The 16,303-nt window shown below is 39.3% G+C and overlaps 5 protein-coding genes across 5 annotated transcripts; 3 read left to right on the top strand and 2 right to left on the bottom strand.

Annotated features, from left to right (window-relative positions):
• Positions 1-915: 915 nt before the first annotated feature.
• On the top strand, positions 916-2,908 carry ATC70_002549 (uncharacterized protein; the record flags this gene model as incomplete). The annotated part of the gene is made up of 5 exons (XM_064821922.1): positions 916-1,220; positions 1,281-1,766; positions 1,856-2,090; positions 2,165-2,662; positions 2,726-2,908. 5 exons carry the CDS (start codon positions 916-918, stop codon positions 2,906-2,908), a joined length of 1,707 nt encoding a protein of 568 aa, XP_064681608.1.
• Positions 2,909-4,203: 1,295 nt separating this feature from the next.
• ATC70_002548 (uncharacterized protein) lies at positions 4,204-6,726 on the bottom strand (the record flags this gene model as incomplete). The annotated part of the gene is made up of 7 exons (XM_064821921.1): positions 4,204-4,633; positions 4,688-5,059; positions 5,112-5,293; positions 5,349-5,990; positions 6,045-6,378; positions 6,431-6,499; positions 6,587-6,726. 7 exons carry the CDS (start codon positions 6,724-6,726, stop codon positions 4,204-4,206), a joined length of 2,169 nt encoding a protein of 722 aa, XP_064681607.1.
• A 2,405-nt stretch (positions 6,727-9,131) lies between these two features.
• On the bottom strand, positions 9,132-10,938 carry ATC70_002547 (uncharacterized protein; the record flags this gene model as incomplete). Its single annotated transcript, XM_064821920.1, has 8 exons — positions 9,132-9,406; positions 9,465-9,656; positions 9,713-9,848; positions 9,923-10,130; positions 10,183-10,280; positions 10,337-10,439; positions 10,501-10,678; positions 10,743-10,938. 8 exons carry the CDS (start codon positions 10,936-10,938, stop codon positions 9,132-9,134), a joined length of 1,386 nt encoding a protein of 461 aa, XP_064681606.1.
• An 861-nt stretch (positions 10,939-11,799) lies between these two features.
• ATC70_002546 (uncharacterized protein) lies at positions 11,800-13,047 on the top strand (the record flags this gene model as incomplete). Its single annotated transcript, XM_064821919.1, has 3 exons — positions 11,800-11,884; positions 11,946-12,242; positions 12,317-13,047. The coding sequence occupies 3 exons, from the start codon at positions 11,800-11,802 to the stop codon at positions 13,045-13,047; spliced, it is 1,113 nt and encodes a 370-aa protein (XP_064681605.1).
• Positions 13,048-13,888: 841 nt separating this feature from the next.
• ATC70_002545 (Phosphotransferase) lies at positions 13,889-14,726 on the top strand (the record flags this gene model as incomplete). Its single annotated transcript, XM_064821918.1, has 2 exons — positions 13,889-14,270; positions 14,329-14,726. The coding sequence occupies 2 exons, from the start codon at positions 13,889-13,891 to the stop codon at positions 14,724-14,726; spliced, it is 780 nt and encodes a 259-aa protein (XP_064681604.1).
• Positions 14,727-16,303: the final 1,577 nt, after the last annotated feature.

The raw sequence follows: 16,303 nt of genomic DNA, 5'->3' as shown, positions 1-16,303 counted from the left end.
TAAGCAAAATCAATCAAGGAAATGAGCATTAAGCCATATCTGGAGTTGACCAGGCCATGGTTGGTGACACACTCCAAATGACATTTTGAGTCGGCACTACAAATATAGCTCTCTTGAACCAGAAAACAAATCCAGGTTCACAAATAAAAGAATACATTTTGCTCTTTTGCGCAACGCATAATTCTCCCATCATAGGCAGAGACCCTTGATTTACTCCTGAAAAGAGCTATATTAACCGCAATGCATCTAATGGCAATTTCGATTGCATGTGTAATAAAAACCTCTTGCCATATCGGTAAATCAAATCCCAAATGTCGATTCTTCGTTTCCATACCAAGTGAGATTTGGCAACATCGCATTTTCGAAATATTGTATGCTTTTAAGCTTTCCGATGTATGACCAACTGTCGCTATATTCCTAGTTTGGCTGAACTAGACATCATGAATCCAGGTTGCCTCGGAGATGTGAAGATGAAAGCAAGCTCGACATTTTTTTTAGTTCTTCAAGATGTGGACATGGTTCATATAAGGAGGAGGAGAGTTTACTGTCAAACTCTATGTGACAAAAAAGAAATGCCCCATGGTTCTTTTGAATGGGATTGTATGTATTAAGGTCAGGCGTTTGCTAGCAGCCACGTTGCAGAATCAAGAAATGTTTTGCACACAACCGAGAGAAAGCAACAACATGATTGTGGTGTAACAGAACAGCTGTTCCTCTATACCAAGTCTGTGCTTCATGTATTCTTTGATTCAGGCACCGTACGAAGCCTACGCACACGAGTGTTTGATGTGCCAAATATGTTTCAAGATTAAACTGAACATACCAAAAAATAAGCTTTTTTTTTTTGCTATTAAATAATCTGATGTTGACCGATTGCTTTGCTTTATATCCTTTTTCTTATTTACAATACATTCAATGTACAACAACCAGTCTGATAGTATTCGAGTTCCAGGCAATACTCATCCTTCCCTTACATTGAGACCCAACCAATATCTATCTGATGATGAAGATGAAGATTTCTTCTACTCTGCGCAAGGCACTCCCATCTCGCGGCCTCAATCCATCAGGGTTTCTATTCAAAACTTTGCTGGTTCTTACTCCCGTGCATCCATTCTCTACATGGCAGATGCTGTCTCAACACAGAACAGCCAGCATGCTAATGCAGCAGACATGTCAGTTATTGCACATGAAGATGAAGAGCAGCTCCTGTACAAGCCAAAGTATGACAACTGTATTTGGTAATATACACATTGCATACAGAAAATAACATTACTTATTAGTAAACCAAACATGGAGAATAGCAAAGTTTATCGTACATTCTCTGAACAAACAGCAGATATGATGCACCACGCTGCATACAGTAGCTTTGAGCCTCTCTCCCGTCATACCACGGTGGCATCGATCATTTCTCAACAGCTATGCCTAGTGCCCTCAGCGACGGACCAGAAGCATCCACAGGATGAAGTGTGCTATGTTGGTAAGAGTAGCTTTGTACAGTCTATCTTTAATGCAGTAAATGTCCTTGTTGGTGTCGGTATATTGGCGTTACCTCTGTCTCTTCGCCTAGCCGGTTGGTTGTACGGGTCACTGATCTTTCTTTTCTGTTGTGTTGCCACCAACTACACTGCCAAGGTCATTGTCAAGTGTTTAAATGCCAATAAGCCAGATAGCGGGGGAACGTACGGTGACATGGGCCAAGTAGCTTTTGGAGATAAAGGACGAACGCTGATAAGCACAGTATTTGTTATTGAGCTTATCACTATAGGGTAACTATCATTGAGTCGATATCACTTGCACTCATCCGAAAAGCAACAACAAAGAAGAGAGACTAAATATGTATATATTAATTCAATAGTGTGGCTATGATTGTTTTATTAGGTGATGGGATACAATCCTTGTTTCCAGAATTGGACCTAATTCGAACAAGAGCCCTTTCTCTCTGTATTCTTACACCTACTGTGTTCCTACCCATTAAGAAATTAGCATACACTAGTCTTATTGGCATTATAGGCTGCGCAAGTCTAGTGATTATTGTATTGTACGATGGCTTGTCCAAAGAGCAACGGCCGGGCAGTCTTTTTGATCCCATGGTAAGGAAGTATGTGTTGTTTGTTTTACTTTACACTCACGCATTTTTTTTTTGCCTTACAAACAATGACCACAGGATACTGAAATAGTTCCAAATGATACATCCAATTTACCCCTGAGTTTTGGATTGATCATGTCTGGTTTTGCTGGTCATGCTGTGTTTCCTTCGATTTACCGCGATATGGAAAACCCGAAGGAATACAATCGCATGGTCAATATCACATACCAAATTACTGCTGTCATTTATATTTTAATGGCTATCGTTGGCTATCTGATGTTTGGCCAGGAAGCATTGCAGGAAATTACTCAAAACTTGGCGTTGGTTGAAGAATACAGTCAAGTCTTGAACCGTTTTGCTATTTGGTTGCTTGTTCTGACACCTATTGCAAAATATGGCTTGATGATGCAGCCCCTAAACATGAGCTGGGAGCTTGTATTACTTAATAACCCTCGATTTGAGTCTTGGTTGAGTGTAAACTGGCGAAAGAATGCGCTAACAATCGTTGGACGATCCCTCGTTACAGCTGTCCTGGTGTACATTGCTTTAGTCTTTCCTGGGTTTGATAAAGTCATGGTAATGCCTCTCATACTTATATGAATCTTCTTGCGTAGACCAGTCTTACTAACACAGATATAGTCTCTGCTGGGTGCTTTGTTTAGTTTCACAATCTCTGTTATCTTTCCACTTATCTGCCATTTGCAATTGTTTAAGGAAAAGCTGTCTATATTTGAAACTCTCTTGAATTGGCTCTTGCTAACTGTATCTATTCTTATGGCTGTATTTGGCACAATTTGGAGCATTCGGCCTAGTGAACTCTAAACAGATTATCAGCATGACATTAACAAAAATGTTTATGTATGAATTATTAAATTACAAAACAAATACATGATTATTAGAGGGTTTCATATCTATTTCAAGGGCAAATGTATGTGTTCCATTTATCCTCACAACACCCAACAGTAGTAAAATCAAAAGTATCAGTCTGTAGTCCATATATAGCATCAAATACCTGTGTATCATACTCGGCTAGTAGCACGCAATCTAGCTAAATGCAATAACCTTTTTTGAAGGGAAAAATAATTGCTTACTACTCGAAGCATCTTTGTACAATTGGTATTACCATTTGGTTGGGTTGCCATTATCAATGATGTATACTTTATGAAGTGTTATCAAATGATGGCTTGGGCTTTGGGGATCGTTTTCATGCAAGAGTAAGCCAGACGCCGCAAAAAGAGTTTAAACTCAGATGAAATTTTTCGATTCATATTGGCCAAATTCTGTTCAAAATCGACTTGATCGATCTAATCTTCAAGATTTGACTATACAAACTGTTGTGGTAATCACAAACTTTCTTAAGCTTTCTTGGAGTACTTTTCAAGGCGCATCCAATGGTACCAAGTAATATAAATGTTTTAAATAAATTTATTGAGCAAATTATAAAAATACGAAAAGAGGTTTTTGGCCAAAAAGTCAAAATTCTGAATATCAAGGTTTCACAAAAGTAGCTTCAAGGGCTGCGCTGGATCAATAGAAACATTTTGATCTAATACATACCTTAGTAGAAGTCTTCATTTTTGTGGTCAAAAACACGACCGTTTGATTTTCGACAGAAACTATGAGGGGGTACCTCATGGTTTTTGATCAATTTTTGGCCATGTTTTTTTGGTCCCAAAAAAGTTGAGCAAAGGTGTCAGTAAGCAAGTGCTACATGAAAGCAATTGTTTGGTACTATTCTGGTGATTTAAAACAGCTTTAAACGCGAGAAATCACGACTCAAGTGCACCTACAATTCCGCAGTGTTTTGCGTATTATTGAGTAATAAGAGGTAATGCAAGTATGCCATATGCTCGTAAATGAGTAGTTCCCATTGCTACAGATGTAGAGCAACTAACAAGAGTTGGATCCACTACTATTAATCGTTTGAGGAGGCTTCTCATTGATGCCGAAAAGATAAAAAGTGGTATTTCAGTGGATGAGGGATTGGATGGTCATTGACACCTCCGGGGTAAAGCATTTTATGATGATAGAGTAATTAAAGGGGCAAGAAAAGAGTAGAATAGTATAGCTACTGTATGTATATGGAATTTATAGTTGACAATTGCGCATCATCAAAATCAAGCATTCACAGTGCTCTCTTTAGCTGCGGGTTTATCCTGAGATAGTTTGACAGTGCTTAAATCCATGTCTGCAAAATTAGATGCAAAGCCGTCCTGCCATTGTAATGCTGCTTTGTCAGAGTTGTCATTAGCGCTGCTACTATTACTTGAAAAATCACCAAATGGATTGTCCTCGTCTTTATCAACATTAGCAGCAGCTACGTTGTCTGCCTTGGCTTCATTATCATTTTGACCAGCAGTTGAAAATGGATCATACTCGCCACCCGACCATTGTGTTTTACGCCTAGCAACATGGACTTGTGTATCTTCGTCATCGCTACTACTATAGTCATCTTCCTTTTCTTCTGTAGAGCTACTGCTGTCATCCTCTGCATGGTACTTCATGATGGTAATGGTGTTTTGATTCCCTGATTTATCTATATTATCACTGTCCAAAAGTCAACTCTCATCATATCAGGATACTTGCAAATAAACTGCTTACATAACCCATTGATCTTCTCTGTCTTCTTCTTCCTCTTCCTCGTCATCATCAATGGCATTGAATTGACCAAATCTATGACTGATCGCCTCCTCGGCGTTTAACTCTTCGTCAATATCATCAATGATATCATTATCATTATGATCTGCAATAGCAAGCATGTTGTTCGCCCTGACATCTCCCAAGGGCAAGCTATCTCTTTCCTTTGTTTCTAATAGCTGCTTCATGCAGTATTGATGCCATTTGTCCAAATCAATAGAGTCGTCTAGTGCTGATATGATGCTCTCGGGGTAGCCTTCGAAAAGCTTGATAATCTCATCTGAAATAAATGTCAGATGTCCCATATAGCCCAATCGTGTGCCCTTTGGTTTCGCACTATGTATATGTCATTATTACCCAATTGCGCTTTACACGTTTGTATTCATACCACTCAATGTCGTTCTGCTCCTGCGCCTTCACAATCTTGTCTGTCAAGTGTCCCTCATTGAAAATAGACAAGGCCAGCTGTCTATTTGACTCTCTGTTCATTTGTCCATTGAAGATCTGATGCAAAGAGTCGTATACAACATAATGTAAGAAGTTGTTCAGAGGGAACTCAAAGAACAGATCCTAAGTGAGAGTTTTTAAGCAAACCGACAATCCATACATGCTTCAAATCACTTACTATGCTAACAGGCATCACCTTATGCTTGACAAACGCCAATTTTAACAAATCCCCACAAGTAGGGCTAGTTTCCTCTTTATCTGCGTCTCCTTGGATGACATTCAGGCTTGACATGTTTGAACAGTGTAGCAATTCAGCAAATAATTCACAAATCTTGAGCCTTTCAAAACCAAGTGGCGTGGTTGTGCGAGGCGTATCGACTTGATTGGGTTTCAAGAGTAGATCTACAAATTTATCGATATTGTCTGTTAATACGGACAGCATGTTGATGAGCGATACGCCAGATTGCTGTGCTATTTGGTTCTGATATCCCAAAACGACAGCGAAAGACGTTTCTTGATCCAGATCACTGTTGTTGTGGCGGATGATATCGATGATGATTGTAACGCAATTGATCAAGCTGGAGACTGAGTTGGGAGCGGAAGTATCCAACATAAAATCAACCATGGTTTGCATTGTGTCCCTGCTTGTTAAAGTGGTAATAATGTCGTTGACACCCAAACTGGGCGATTCGATCAAGCTTGTTTGTGACATTCTGACAATCTCGCAAATACATTGTTGGGCGGTTGAATGTTCGTCAGTGGTTTGATTCGGATCCAACCGATACAACAGGTTGATCAGTAGGCCATTGTCGCTTAACCACTATAGCTCATTGTCAGTGAACATCCTTTAAAACCAGCTTTGCAAAAAAACTACCTGCACTATGCCTTTTGCTTCTGGTAACTCTTCCAACCTGATCAAGTTTAATAGTAAATCCATAATGGCCGAGCTTTGTAAGTTAGCCAGTATCAACTTCAGATTTTCCGGAGTTGATTCAATGAATCCCAACATATCAGTAGTTCGTTTGGTCAGGAAGGTGGTAATGATTTTGCTGAAATAGGCTGCTTGGAAAGAATAAGAAGCATGTATCGAGAAAGGCTTCCTCAAAAAATCCCAGAATTTCGACAATAAGTCTTGATGATCAAGCACGATTGCATCCACCAGTCGAGGTATTTCACATGCCAGTATTTCGCAAGCAATTAAAGGCAATCTATAGCCATTATGTTACCACCCACCGCACGTTTAGATAATGAATGGCTTACCGCTGTTTCCCGTTATCCAGAGCATAGAACAAATCGATCAGCTCTGACAAGTTGTCCTTTTTCGCCAAACTATAGAGATAGTCAAGAGATGTTGTTAGCCTCGAACAGTTGATTGAAAACATGATCACAGTGTTTTCATGTCTGTTTACAATTTACAATTCAATTAGTTTGGGGTTTTGCGATTTTGCTTCCTGGATGATGTCTTGATCAGTCAGAATCTGCTCGAGTGTAGTGTCTGGCTGGGCTAGTAAGCCGTCGATGGCAGAGGGATTGTTAAATCCAAAGCGCCAAAACATCTGTTATGGTTCTTGTGGTATTAAATGTGTACAATAGAGAAAAGAAATAACCTAAATTTTATCCAGTCGTCGCACTCTTAATAAAAACAAATTGCCCCACATATACCCTCATCAAATAGTATCCTGCTCTATGCTGTTTAAAGCCTCAGATTCGCCCAAGATGCAGATATACATAAAGCACTGTGGTCTGCTCCCAAATTAGACTTGATAATGTACCGATTTGCTTTTCATTGAATGGAAACAAAGAGATCTGCAATTCAGGGGGTGCACAGACAATGAAAGGATGCTGAAACTTTAATCAGGGTCACTATTATTGGTGCGAGAGCAGCGCACACCCAGTCAAAAAAGGTGAAGTCCAAAGAGATGCCGCCAATGCTCATACGGAGAATAATAACCAGCAGAGACATCAGCATTTGGTTTAGGTCCTTGTCTATTCCACGAGAGACTGCAAATCAAAAGGCACAAATGCAAATTGTAAGCAGATCAGTCAATAGCAGGACAGCAGCAGTAGTTTTATACAGTATATCAGCCACTATCTGATCTATCTTGCTACGCTCGATGTCGGCGACACCCTGCAGGCTCTCGTCGAAGACATTTTATATCAGATATGGTAAAATTTTGGTATATCAAGCAGATTTTAAACAATCTATTATTAGTAAAAGAAAGGCTATATTAGAGCCGGAAGGAGGAGGAGAGGAAGTACCTCCTTCAGCATCCTTCTTGCTTACACTGATATCAAACGAAACCTATTCTTATTGAGTCCATGTGAAAAAAAAAAAATTCAAGTTTTATGCAGCATTTGTACACCATAATCTCCATTTTCTGATAATAGAATTGTCATCCCATTTGCTATTGCTGATACTCTTAAAAGATGGCGACATAAAGCTGGTCATGCGCAAATACAGGACTTTTGTAACATCTACAGCGACTTTTTTTGAGATATCGTCATTGCAAAAGACATCTTCATGAGGCAAAGCTCCTTAAAAAAAGTATTTGCGCTAAGCAACTGTCCTTTCAATTCCATGATCCCCATTTAATCAGCATCGCAATCATCATTGTCATCATCAGAAAAGCATTTGGGTCAGCCAGCAGCAGCGCCGCCGCTAAAATTGATTCACGCTCAGATCCTTTTTTTTTTTCTGTTCAAGATTGGACAGATATCGTCTTTTTCGACCTCTTTAATCTATTCTGTGATATTCGACTATATAAACTGTGATAATCACCATATGCTTCCTAATACATTCTTGAAGTACTTTTTAAGGCGCTTCCAATGGCACTAACTGAAATAGGTGGTTTAATTGAAATTACTGAGCAATTTGGTAAAATTTGAAATGAGGTTTTTTGCGAAAATAGCCATATTTTGCATATGAAAACCTCATAAAAGTGGTTTCAGAGGTTGCTTTGAATCAAGAGAAACGTTTTGAATTAATATATACCATAGTAAAAGTCTTCATTTTCAAGGTGAAAAATGCTATCGTTTGATTTTCGATGAAAACCATGAGGTACCCCTCATGCTTTTTGGTCGATTTTGGCCACGTTTTTTTTTTTGGCTCAAAAAGTTGAGCAAAGGTGTCAGGAAGTTACTACTATTAAATTACAATTGTTTAGCATCATTCTGGTGGCTTATAAAGGTCTACATGTCAAGATATGAAGGCTTGAAAGCTGTCAAATTTGGTTTTGGTTTTGCTTTATAGCTATTATTTACACGGCATGAATCACATATTTGGTAGCTGTAATTTACTGGAAGAGCAGTTACATAGCCTGTGCAATTTTTAATTCGAATAGGAGGCATATTGATTTTGGTAAAGCTAATTCATACAAATTTTGAGGCGTTATGTTGTTGGAAAGATAATTAATAATGGAGATGAAAAACCAAATTTGCTGCTTGAATACTATGGTTTTGTACTTTTGCTTCGCTACGATAAAACAGCCTCATAAGTCAATGTTACTAAATGTTGAATTAGATGCATTATGTTCTTGGTGGATGGGTTTAGCACCTCCTCCAAACCTCCCCCCCAATGCTGGCTTCATCGGTGGTTTATTCACCTTGTACTGTACTCAATTCTTTAAATTTTTGAAAGGATATGATTTGAAGCTATTTTGCTGTAGTGTTGCGGCACCTTTTCCGACATCTGCAAAGCATAAGGAATGCATTGTCAAGACACTATTTTTTTTAAAAAGACACTCCATATAAAATAAAGGCTTCAAATGAGTAGAGCGAACCTTATCTACTTGCTAGCAATCTACTCCTTCTGGCATGCTCTCATTATGCAATTCAAATGACAGACTGATAGTGGGGCTTTGTTTATTAGATTTTTGTTGCTGTAATGATGCTAAATGTGTATATAAATATTAGAAAGAAATAAAAAGCGATGAATAAATAAAATAAATGAAGATTCAAAGGCCTAATACTTTGTTTCGCTCCAAAGATAAGGCAAGATGGTAACGCATGCAGCATATAGCACGGTAAAGAACATAATGAAACTACGATGAGCACCAGCCCATCCATTGCTAACGGTCTCAATCTTGATGGCGTGGAAAGCAACAGCGAAAAAGTGATAGACAAGGATGATGGGTCTTTGGATCAAACCAGATAACAGACCCACAGGCTCACTGATGCAAAGACCTCCAAATTTGAAATATGAGAAACATCCACGTTGCAGGACGGCAAGATCAGTATCTATGGTCCCATCCACTAAGTAACTGCTATGCTCATAGTTCTCTCCCTGAATTCTTACCTTCATCTGCAGCAAACAAGCGATAGAGTGCCATTGCTAAGACATTGATAGCAGTACAGTAGTTCTTTCTCTTCCAATGAAATTCATTCAATTTCTGAAGAATAACTTCTGAATCAGCAAATGAAGGGACATTTTCATGTGACAAATATTCTTTGAGTAATACAACATCATTAAACGCAACTGTCATTCCGCCTACGAACCCAAAAATAAACATACGATTTCTATAGAGATAACAGAAATACACTTACCGCCAGTCAAAGGATGTCTCATGTTCATAGCATCACCCAGTAAGATCATACCGTCGCTTTGGTTCACTGAAGGAGGCAAAAATCCGTTTGGCATCGATCTCAATCTTTCGGTTTCCAAGGCTTCCAAGAATTTGGGCTATAATGGAGTGTAAAAAAAAAAAAATCAGTGGATGAGGATTCACATGTTCGCAGAAGGTAGTTTCATCTTACACGAATGCTCTCTGGTAACTCAGGTGCAACTGTCTCCTGCAGATACTTCTTTAGTTCGCCAGTAGACACAGAGGGCAATTTTCCAGGCACATCGACTAAAACACGGGTATCATGTGTACCAATCTGATACATGAGCACTGGCGAGGGCTTAGCGAGGATGACATGACCATGATTTGGCATTGGCAAAACCAGATCTTTCATAATGAATCTGAAAACAATGGATCAATATACTTTTCTCTCTTTCCAATGCCATTCCTTACCCCACAAAGTTGGATCTAACATCAGGTGTCTTTGTTGTAAACTCTTTTCGGAACTTGGAAAACAATCCATCACACACAATAGTCAGTGAAGCATAATACTAGCAAAAGCATGAGCGTGCAGTCTATACACAAAATGGCTACTTTCCCTGCTTACTTTGGATTCCTCGCCTGTCTTTGATTGAGCTACTACACCAATCACTTTGTCCTCATTCTCTTCCCTTAACAAACTGTTGACGGTAGCTTCCTTCACTGTGACACTATCAAAGGGCAGCAAACGTTCAGTTCATCTGAATCGTAAGTGTAACACAAAATACATACTTTTCGGTGGAACTGGCAGCCTCTCTCAATTTCTGAATAAATCGACCATGATGGAATGATTTACCAACTGCTTGCTTTTCAGTGTCTGAATCGACAGGGTAAGGAATCTCCACTGTTTCATTTTGGCGGATCACACCATAACCGTAACAAGGAATGCCATCGATGCCCTCCACACAATCTGCGATAATGAGAACATGTTGATTATTTCGCCGTTGATGTCGACTTCATGGTAGAGAACAAACCTTCCAATCCTAGCTCTTTGAGAGCGTTCATACCTCCAGGCTGTAACAATTCACCCACAATACGGTCAGGCTCTGAGAGATCGCGTTCAAGCAATAGCACCTTTCTATTATCTGAGCCGAATGCTCTGGCTGCAGCACATCCAAGAACGCCTGCTCCAACAATGATCAAATCATATTCTTCGATAGTGTTTGCCATGGTTACTGAGAGAAAGTATGCGGTATTCTTGCCTTTGAATACAAGTGTTGTGTAGTGACGGAAAGAAGAAGAAAAGGGTAAATTGAAGAAAAAAAAAAAGTCAATTTTATACTACAAATGGGGAAGGTTTTAGAGGCCTTGAATTTCTGACATTCAAAACTGATTGCCTGTATTCTGATAGCATATCACATGAAAAACAACATCTCTTCAAGTGTCACGCTATCAGAGGCCAGAGCACAAACAATGACACCTCCTTTGTGGAAATCAGATAATATGCATTGTCTTTTGATAACGATAAAGTCTCGGTACAGTTTCTAGTATTCGCCTGAATCAACATCCAAGCCCTGATATTGCTGATTCATCACTGGTATCCTTGTGCTGGCAAAATGCTCTCATCTTGGCCCCTGAATACCATCGTCTTCTACATACTACAAGATTTGCTTTTGTATGATCTGCGGTCTAACGTGCTTGCAAGCGATTTGTATGCCACCCTGGATGTCAGCGGTGGTGAATTTCAGGGTATCTCTGACATCTTCAAACCCATATCGAAAGACGTGAAATTTGAAGATAAAAGCATTTAGCTCTCTTGATCGGTAAACTGCAATTGCGATATGGACATGTTTAGATATACATTTCGCCTTTTGAAGGCTCAGGGGTACGTCTTAAATTTGACAAGCTGTTATTGCACTTGCAATGTATAGCAATGGTAAACTTATACTGCCATAACCGAGTATCATTTTGCGAAAATGCCGTGTATTCTATATTCTTCATTGTGTAACTAGGCTCACATTTGGGTATTTAAGCGTTGTACATAATTTAAACCTTCTTTCCCTTCTTTTCCTCATTTCTTTTTCTCAAAACATGGAGACTTTTCATCCTGGCCCAAGAGCCTTTGCTATTGCTCTATTAATTGCGTTCCTTGGTACCAAGAACGGCAGAAACCTGGGTAAGTGACATTCAATGCGAAGAGCACCGGCCATTGACACTGCTTATGCGTACATATTCAGGTGCTGAAATCATCAACAAACACATTAAGCAAACCATCATCTTTTGGCTTCCTCTCAGAGTAAGATGCAAGATCGTTGAGAAAATCATGAGCATGCCGATAAAGAAGGGTCGTGCTGTGATGAGCACTGCCACTAAACCATGGGGCGCTCAATACGATTATATCAGCCGGGTCCAGAAGAATGGCATTGCTGGTCATTGGATTGTCAAGGATTCCCATCTCGTCAAGAAGCAACAACGAGTTTCGTGGGTAGAAAAGACTGCAATTGAAGCAGACCTTACTATTTACTATATCCATGGTACAGTGTAAATGTGTTCCTGATTGTCACTGTTTTTGTACCAATTTTAGAACATCTGTGTTACTCTGCTCTAGGTGGTGGCTTTAGATATGGTGATTCACTCATGTACATGGAATCATTTATTCATATCATTGAATATCTGAGAGAGACAAAAGGCTTGAACGTGCGCATCTTTTCTATCGAATACAACCGTATGCCAGAAGTTAGCTACCACAAAACCAAGGAAGACTGCTTGAATGGATACCGTTACTTGATTAACCATGTGAAGATGGATCCCAAGAAGATTGTGTTTGCTGGTGACAGTGCTGGCGGTAATCTTGTAGCTACAAGCTTGTTGGCTATTCGAGACTTAGGTCTGCCTCAGCCAGCTGGCAATGTCATGATTTCACCATGGGCAAACATTGACAATAGCCAATCACTTCGACCCAACAAAGTGTATCTGGATTGCTTGACTTTTAAGATGCTAAACACTGATCTTGGGAACTACTTTCCCGAAGCAGCCACTAGTGCCAGTGAAGAAGAAAAACGCCTTGCACTGCGCAACCCAGCCTACTCGCCTGTGTTTGCTTCATTTACTGGAATCTGTCCAACACTGGTTACATATGGTGGAACCGAAATTTTCCAACATGATGTAGAGGAGCTAATTGGGTGTTTGAAGCGAGATCAAGTTAAAGTAGATGTGATTACAAGACAAGCACCCCATATTTGGCTAATTTCGTCAATATTGGCTCCCTCTCATGCAATTTGGAAGACGGATTGTTCCAAACTAGCAGATTGGTGTGCCAATTGTGTGCTTCAATCGTAGAGCATATTCACAAAAAAGAAGCTCCACGTGCTCCCCCTCTTTTTTTTCTTTCATTCTGTAATGAATTGATGATCTCTTTAGGTTCCAATAAAAAGCGACCTGAGTTCTACTAAACTGTCTCTGTAACACAATTTAGAAATTTGCAGTGGTGGGGCGTGAGAGAACCATTAACAGACTTTGTACACAACTGAAAGGTTAAACGGCATCGAAAAATTAGATGTAACGTACTTTTTTTTTTTTTTTTTTTTTTGGTAATAATCAAGCGTATACAATCAAAGTGGTCCAAGTGATAGATCAACGTGTCTCCCAGAGCATGCCAGTATATGGCTATTGGCTCTGCTATGCTCTACAAAGAGTGGCTGACTCTGGCTCATTATTGCCTTGATACCAAGAGGAGGTGATTTCAGTATGTTTCACTACCCGCATATTACTCGAATTGGCTTGACCCGGGGTATACAGAACAAAGCCATTTTGCTAGTGCAAACAGAACTTGATAAGCGACGATCCTTTCTAAATTTGATCTAGCAAAAAAAATTCTAAAAATGCATATTCACCAATGAATCACCAAAGGTACGCAAAATGAAGGTTTTGACACTGAAATCATGTATGCAGATGCTGGATCAAACAGGGAATGTCCGTGATAAATGTGTCATGTACAGTGTTGGCTTCATTAAACAGTTTAATTTAGTAAATATATACGGCTTAAAATATCACATTCTAATTTAAGCATATTCTTGCAACACCCACATCAAGCCATATGATTACAGAACTTATAAATAATCCCATTTATCCATCAAAAAAACCTTCTTTTTTTTTTCTCTCCTCTCAACTTACCATCACCATGACTATGTCTGCTCCAACTTCTACCATCATCTATCGCAACAGAATATCTCTCAAGGGCAAAAAACCATACAAGAGTTGGATCAAAGATGGTGTCAATGGTGGCCCTTCTTCCATGGACGTCCTTATTAAATGGCTGTCCTATAGGCCAAACTACAAAAAATGGAGAAGAGAGGACTATTCCATGGATCGAGTACCAAAGAAAGATTTGCTGGAGGAGATCATTGATAAATTACGACAAGTTGGCATATATCATCGCTTAGCAAAAGATGTCGCATCCAAGATATCCACCTTGCAAAGCAACTATCGTTTGACACGCAAATGGAGCGAAACTGAAGGATACAAGATCAAGTATCAAATGGGTGGCGAAAAAGCGCTGCACGGTACATACTATTAGAAACTTGATCTGTTACCAGTTGTGTTCTAACGTCAATCACATAGATGAACTGGTCAAAAGATTCCCCTACTGGGATCATCTACATCCTGTCTTTGGTTTCAGCAACTCTGCCATGGATCTCGATAATTTAGTGCTCAAATCTCCCTCTCCTTCTTCAAGATGTCGTCAAAATTCTAACGAAAGCATTCATTCAGCAACCACTAATACTACAAACGATGATGATTTAGAAAGATTCTTGCATTTCGATAGAAGAAAAGAAATGGAAAGAATGCAGAAATCAAGAGACATGCTCTACGTTCTACGACAAAAGAAACAAGAGAAGCAACGCAGAGAAGAACAACTGTCTTTTCAACACGAGAAGCTGCAGGTTGAAAAAGATTTCATGAATTGCCTGTACAAAGCAGGTTTTACTCCTACTGAGGCTCTATGCTACATCAAGTAACTTTATTTTATATGCCATCATCATTCCACTCCATTCGTCATTGTATTATTTCTCTCACTACTTCATTGTATTATTTTCCTATGTACCTACACCTTGTTTAAATTGCTCGTATGATCCTATCTTTGTCAATAAACTCTTTTTACATACAGCATAATATATTAAAGCGCACTAATTAAGAAAGATGCCAAGGCTTACAATGAACTCTTTTGGTCTTGAAAAAAAAACAGCCTAACCCAATACGATCCTCCTCATCTTTCAAGATCGCCAGGATCGCCTGGGTTAGAGTTACACTCTAGCATAACCATCACTCTTTTTGACGATGTTTACTCATTGCGACTTTACCGGATATTGATTGCAAAAAAGCAAAAAAATTGGCTTGGATTTGACAAAGCGTTGTTTTATAGTATGGCAGGTTGAGAGATACAATCACTCTTTTTAGGACTTCAGAAATAGTTCAATTCTTGTCATGTACACAAAGTTATCACAAGTGTTCTTTGCTGCATTTTCGTCTCTCTTGACCTTGGATTTGCATGTGGGGAAGTACAATAAAGCGTGCATGCTAGATTCAGCTTCATTCTCAACATTGATTCACTGTTTTTGCTTGCAATAGTTGCACATTTAGGACGTTAGATGCTCGTCGATTTTGAATAATTGCATGTCTCAATGGCTTTAAATAAATTTCAGCTGTAGACGCAATAACAAAATGATCAAGGTTGGCTGTCTCCAAAGAAGGTAGTGTGCTGATAAATGAATGGTCTTCTGAATGCTCAGCTTGATGCTTAGTAATGAAGCCTTTGTTCCTAGTCATACCAATGTGCTGATAGTAATCGCTATTTGAGGTTTGGCGAACTCTATTGACATCATCAACAGCAGAGAATAGCGAGCAAACACCAGGATCCATCCCCACCAAATGATAGCTTCATCTAATCTAATGCACATGGATGATTAGAATTTGCTTCAATTCCTCCTCGGTCTTTTTCCTTGTCTATTTATCAAAAAGAGTTGATATCGAATGTCCATCAGTTTGCGCTACGGAGCTATAGTAGAAAGTTTAATGAACAAAGCTCAATAAGCTTATGCTTGAGGTATGCAAAAAAAAGAGGTTTTTTTTTATGAATTACTAGTGTTTATGCTTTGGTGAGAGCCAACCTGCGCAGCGACATCTCGCGCTACCGATTGCCCTTGCGCATCTTATCAACGTACTACTACTTTCATTTTGGCCCTCTACTTACACATGAAAACACTTCATATTATCTGTGGATCTAATTCTTATGTGACGCTGTATATCCCTATACACGTAGCTGCTTTATATACGGGTAAGCAGCATACTGGTATTTCCCCTTCTTAGTCCTTAGTGTCCCTGATACCGCAAAATCTGAGTGCATTTAAGCTGCATTTTCTTGCACTCAAGGTCGTTTTAGATGGTCAGAATAGCACCAAATAATTGCTCTCATCTGGCAGTTACTTTCTGACACCTTTGCTCAACTTTTTGGGGACCAAAAAAGCATGGACAAGAATCGACCAAAAAGCATGAGGTACCCCTCATGGTTTTCATCAAAAATCAAACGATCGCGTTT

This window comes from Mucor velutinosus (genome assembly GCF_035048745.1).
Source record: "Mucor velutinosus strain NIH1002 chromosome Unknown tig00000093, whole genome shotgun sequence".
In the NCBI taxonomy this organism is placed as follows: Eukaryota; Fungi; Mucoromycota; class Mucoromycetes; order Mucorales; family Mucoraceae; genus Mucor; species Mucor velutinosus.
The sequence above is the reverse complement of the archived record's forward strand: the minus strand, read 5'-3'. Positions and strand labels throughout refer to the sequence as shown.